The following is a 5,764-nucleotide window of genomic DNA, read 5'->3' as shown; positions in this document are numbered from 1 at the left end:
GTCTGCTTCTTCTGGTTTGAGGTACGCCGTGCAATCATTTATTTTCTTAAGATCAACAATGTTAATCCTTTCAGAACACATGGGACACACGTTTTCAATCTGTAACATGCTGTTTTGAAGGAAGGGGTGACTGGTCAAATGCTAATTATAACATTTTTGAAAGGAAGGCGGGCCCAAGGCAGAAAGCCTCGAGCAGAGTTCTGACCTGTGCTACGTAACATGTGCAGGACAGAGCAACAGCTGCTTCTGTCTACATGGAGCAAAGGTTTGGTTTTCAACTAACAAACACCACACCGGGAAGGTTAATTGCAGTGAATGAGCAAAATTTGGCAATTAAAACATAGATAAAGGAGCTTGGGCTGAAACATGAAATTTGAGCAGCTTCACAGTTCCTGACATTGGAATAGAGCTATCCAATCCTGTTTTCACATGATTATTCTGTGTGTATTTTGTTTGTTTTGGTGACTGCTGCTGTGCCTGTGTTCCTGCCCTGCCCCCATCTCAGGCCTGAAAGGTGCTGAGAACTTACCCAAGCTCCCCCTCCACTTTCATTACTGAATGAGGCCCTGCTGGAGCCCTGTCACTGGCCCAATTCTTTATTGTATCTTTAGGTCCACTTTGAAGCAATGTCCTGTGAGTACGGCAGGTGCAACCACCGAGTAAGGGGGATTTCTCTCTCTTAGCATTTGCTGCTAAAATATGAACAAACACTGGAATTCTGCAATTGAAAAAAAGTCCCAAACTTACTTTTTGAATTCTGAGTAGAGGGCAGGAAAGTCACAGTGTGGGCAAACTGTCCAGTCATCACGTACCATGTGTCGACCCTGCACACAAAAACCACGAGTAATTAAGGGACAAGTTCTGCCATGGTACAGTGGGCATTTACTTTTGTACCTGTTACTGTGAAAAAATCTCAGCAGCTGAGTTCTAAGATCTTGAATTAAAAACCCCAAACCGTAATAGTGTTAACTGTAGTCTGATTAGTGTAAATTCTCTAACTAGAAAAGGAGCTCTCAAAGAGATGCAGTGTTTTCACTATAATTTGTCTTCCTCTTAAAAAAAGAAATTTAACAGTGTATTGAATTACAACTTTTAAAATTGTTTCAAGTTTGGCAAGTTTAGAATGCTATCTGTAGATCTCTATCCAGAGCAGTGCCTAAATCTGCTGGCATTATTGGTGTTGTGTATGACATACCAAAAAAGGTCCCCAAAGCCCCAAATGTCCCCTGAGCCCATTCAACACTGTAAAGTTTGTGAGCATAGTGCCTGTCTGGTATTTGCCTCTTTAAATACAAATAATTTTCTTTTTTTTGGTACACTTTCCTAATTTGCTTTTGATAGAAAGAATTCATATTACCTTTTCAATACTATAAAAACACAGTAGCAACTTGAACTACATCGAGAGATTTGTGCTGTAATACAATTTGCAACAGCAGAGTGCTTGGTACTGACTCTCATTAGGTATTCAAAAATGCCACATTCTTAATGATGTTACAAATACCTGGGATGCAAATAAAATATAGCCAAGATGGACATACATTAACATGTACATTATGTTTGGATCATAAAGTAATATTTAAAATCCTTTTTTTTTTTTTCCTTAAAATAATACTGCTAAAGCATACCTGTCATCTTATTCTCCTAGACCAACACCACATAATTGATACCTAATTGATATAAATTTTTTTGTAAGACTTAATTCTTTAGTTTTAATAAAGAATGTTAACTCTAACATTTGATTCCTGTTCAAATAAATTCTCTTTTTGTTCCTGTAATTCTAGTATGACAATTCACTTGAACCTAATAAAGTGTTATCCAGTAGCTATGCAGTAACTTCCCCAGGAATGTACCCCTCCCTACCTTTTCAGTACACTCCAAAGTATCCTGAAACAAAAAACGTTAGGACTTCTTGAATTTATCAGAAGTTTAAGAACTGCTGAGGTCACTGGTCACTGGCTGAACTATTACTTAGCCTTAGATGTTGTTAAAAATTGTTACATTCTGGCTGTTACATTCTGGACATTTCCCAAAACAGACTTCTTTAGAAGTTCTTTGGGTTTGGGTTTTTTTGGTAGGTTTTGTGTTTTTTTTTTTTTTTTTTTTTTTTTTTTTTTTTTTTTTTTTTTTTTTTTTTTTTTTTTTTTTTTTTTTTTTTTTTTTTTTTTTTTTTTTTTTTTTTTTTTTTTTTTTTTTTTTTTTTTTTTTTTTTTTTTTTTTTTTTTTTTTTTTTTTTTTTTTTTTTTTTTTTTTTTTTTTTTTTTTTTTTTTTTTTTTTTTTTTTTTTTTTTTTTTTTTTTTTTTTTTTTTTTTTTTTTTTTTTTTTTTTTTAATGATTTTTTTTTTTTCATTTGAAATCTTGGCAGTCTGGAATTTAGGAGAGGAGAGCTGTGCCCTGCACAAGCTCCTGTACATGGAAAAGGAAAGGAGGACTTCTGTTTGCTGTTAGAGCCTCTAAGCAAAGGGCTGAACTGGAAGGTGCCTGCAGCACAGTCCTGTGTTCTCCCAAATGCACCGTGTGTGTGCTGGGGATTCCTGGTACTCCACTTGCCTTCTCAGGAAGTTGAAGTGGTCCAAAAGGACTTCCTGATTTTACTGTCACCCTTAAGTGCCTGCTACTTGTAGGTGGCAACTCAGGACACTCTATGATAGTCAAAGAAAACAAGAACTTTTACTTATTTAGTAACATTAGAAAAAGGCAACAACCCATAAAAACATCTACCTTGGCTCTAACAGCAAACCAAAGATATTCAGATGAACTTATTTGTAGAAGGGAAGACAAGCTTTGCCTTCACTGTCACAGTACAGAAAGCACAGCAGACACTCACTGTTGCAATGCAGTACGGGAGGTTGTTTTTACAGCTGGGACACAAAAGTTCACACTCTGGGAGCTGGAATGCACAGTACGGACAGGCTGTTGTTGGCTCTTCTGTCTCAGTTGTGTCTCGATGCCTAAAAGATAGACAGAAGTGTGAATAAAACCCTTAAGCTGTTTGAATGTCAACAAAGCTGTTTAACAATGCCAATAATGTTTAGCAAGTGCTTTTCCTTTGAGTTAGTTGCATAGCTTTCAGCTGCTACTTTATATTCCATCAGCTCATTCCTTTTAACTATCACCCAAGTTTCATCACAATTATGTAAACTTGGAAATAGGTTCTTTTCCATTTAATTGGAAACAATATCACCTTTTAAAAGCTGTAACAGATCCAAATACTTTAAAAGCTTTCAAAAATTGAAGTCTATACGTATGGTTTCTCTATTTCAGAGTTTTTCTGTGGCAGGACCACAAAGAACTGGAGTAACCAGAAAAAACTCTGGCTTTGTGGTGGGACTATACAGTTTGTAACTGCTTTTGTTTGTCCAAAGCATCTGTCAAAGTGATGGGCCTGATCCAGACACCACAGCACCCGTGTTAAGGGGAAGGGGTAGGAGAGAGACCTATTTTCAGATTTCTTAGGTGACCTTAATGTCTCTTCCAAGAGGAAAACCACTAGGCACCACTTTCCACCAGCTAGGGATCAGTCTTGACACCATGGAACATCTTGTCATATGAGTCACCTGTTGCTACAAATTTGCTTGGCTTCAAGCAGAGAGATTGGATAAACCCATGGAGAACTTAAGGAACAAATACCTAAACCACCCATGAGCTCAGCAAGTCCCTGAGTGTCAAAATGTTTAGAGGCTAGTAAAATAAATGAGAAAACCATTACGTATGCTTGCCCTGCTCTTTTACCTATGCTTCCTCTTCTGGCAGAAGAATTGCCTAGCACCTATCGAAACAAAACTTCAGATAAGGAAGAAAATGTCAAGAATTCATATATTTTATTTGCCCTCCCATTGTTTTTTGTTTTACCCATTTAGTCAGTAGTCTAAACCATGACAGATATAATGCTGATGCTGTAGTAGCTAATCATTTGGCTGTACCTTCTCAACTAGAGAGCAACTAAACCTGTATGGCTGCACTGGCATCTGTGTGGACAAGATGGAAAAAGTTACTGCCCATAAGGAGGCATTTTACATTCACACTGCAATTTAAGGCTCATCACATCCAAGGGAATAGAATATTCCTTAATTTTCAGAGAAGGGTGGGAAATGATTCTTAGCCTTCCAAATTTGAGACAGCAAAATAATATGAAGAGAGGATAAAGGCTTTATGAGCAAAAAGAGCATTACAAATAAAGCCTTGAGATCGTGTCGTGTCCATCCGATTAACACCACTCACCTGACCATTGTTTCAATTTTTTTTTTGTATTTAGGATCTATTTTATTCCTATACTCAGGTCTCATCAGCATAGCAGCAAAACTGAAGGCTGAGTTCTTCAATCCTGCTCTGTGACACTCAATTACAGCGGAAGTCAAAATTGGCACAATGTCTGTAATAGAATGGGACAATGACGTCAAATATTTGTTTACCAATATTAATGTTAAAAACCTTGAGCTAATATGGTTAAAAAGATACTGATGAAAAAATACAGTATTTTCCTTCTTCCTCATGGTACACAGTGGCAGAATTTGGGCCATTCCTGTAACCATATACAAGAAAACCACAGTTTAACCTCTCACTGCCTTGCACTCCTGAAGCTCACCACGACAGCGGGAATGTTCTGATTATAACCATTTCTCCCAAATCTGGTCTGCGCTGTTTAAAGCCTACATTTGAGTCTACATTTTTCATGTACCCAAAAAGTATTTTCCAAAGAAGATCAATTACAATTTTGTCGTGAAGAACCAATCAGTTCATTACACACAATCCCGGGACTTTGTGTTTGGTTCAGGCGGCTCAGCAGTGCAGTCACGGTGGGCAAGGACAGATGAACCTGCTGATGACGATCCCATCCTGGGGGCTGTATATCAAAGAGCTCTCCTGGGGAGGGTGGCAGAGCACACTGTAGTTATACTCTGCTGTGTGCCAACAGGATCACAGGAGGAGAATGAGCCTTGTAACACAGTGCTGATGAATGAACTGCCCCATAGAGCACAGCGTGCTCCCCGGCGCTGTCAGCACTTACGTGATGGGAACTTGCTGATGTTGTTGGCGACGCGTATGAGCATGCGCGCTCCCTTCATGTGATCACCACGTTTCACGTGAATCTGGAACATCACAAACATACCAACTTTACTGCAGCCATTGGAGAGTAATTCCTGCAGCTTGGTCTTGGCATTCATCCTGCTGGGAGCTGCGCATCCACAGCTCCTCCATGAAACTGAGCAGAGCTGCACTAGAGACTCCGTAGAGGCTCTTTCCCAGAACAGCCTTTCTGGCCCTCAGCCTGCTATTTGCAGGCTCTTGTCCCTCTGCTGGTAGAGAGGGAGGCCAGAAGCTGGCTGTAGGCTGAATGGATAGCCTGATGGGCATCCATGGGTTAACTACTAGAAATCATTTGAGCCCCCTGCTTAATTTAATTTCCAAAAAAGCAGTGATCTACTTATGGATAATAACAACAACAATAGCAAATAGTTGTACTAGTAGTATAGTATTTTAAAGTTTGAATGCAAAAGAAATACAGGAAGCCACGTGTAACTGAATTATTCAGTATTTTAAAAAAGAATATGCTAATCAAAGAGACAGAAACAACCATGGATTATCCTCCTGAAGCTTGCAGTTACCACGCACTTGGATTCTCTGATACAATCTGTATGACAATATGTATATGGATGCTCTATATGTATACAGAACATCCACATGTACAGTTCAATAAATCAGAGACTGTGCAACTTATGCATAAATTCAATTTCTCAGTTCTTTACCTTTACTAAAATATAGCTG

General features: G+C 38.4%; 1 protein-coding gene across 1 annotated transcript in view; it reads right to left on the bottom strand.

Annotated features, from left to right (window-relative positions):
- Positions 1-5,764, bottom strand: part of WDR19 (WD repeat domain 19) — a 47,762-nt gene that overhangs the window by 1,497 nt on the left and 40,501 nt on the right. The window contains exon 34 of the mRNA XM_027888537.1: positions 748-824. Coding sequence (XP_027744338.1) covers positions 748-824 — 77 coding nt within the window. The remainder of the gene's footprint in view (positions 1-747; positions 825-5,764) is intronic.

This window comes from Empidonax traillii, unplaced genomic scaffold (genome assembly GCF_003031625.1).
Source record: "Empidonax traillii isolate 1590-97213 ecotype Southwest subspecies unplaced genomic scaffold, ASM303162v1 scaffold240:size1935192, whole genome shotgun sequence".
Classification (NCBI taxonomy): Eukaryota; Metazoa; Chordata; class Aves; order Passeriformes; family Tyrannidae; genus Empidonax; species Empidonax traillii.
This window is presented reverse-complemented; position numbering and strand designations above follow the sequence as displayed.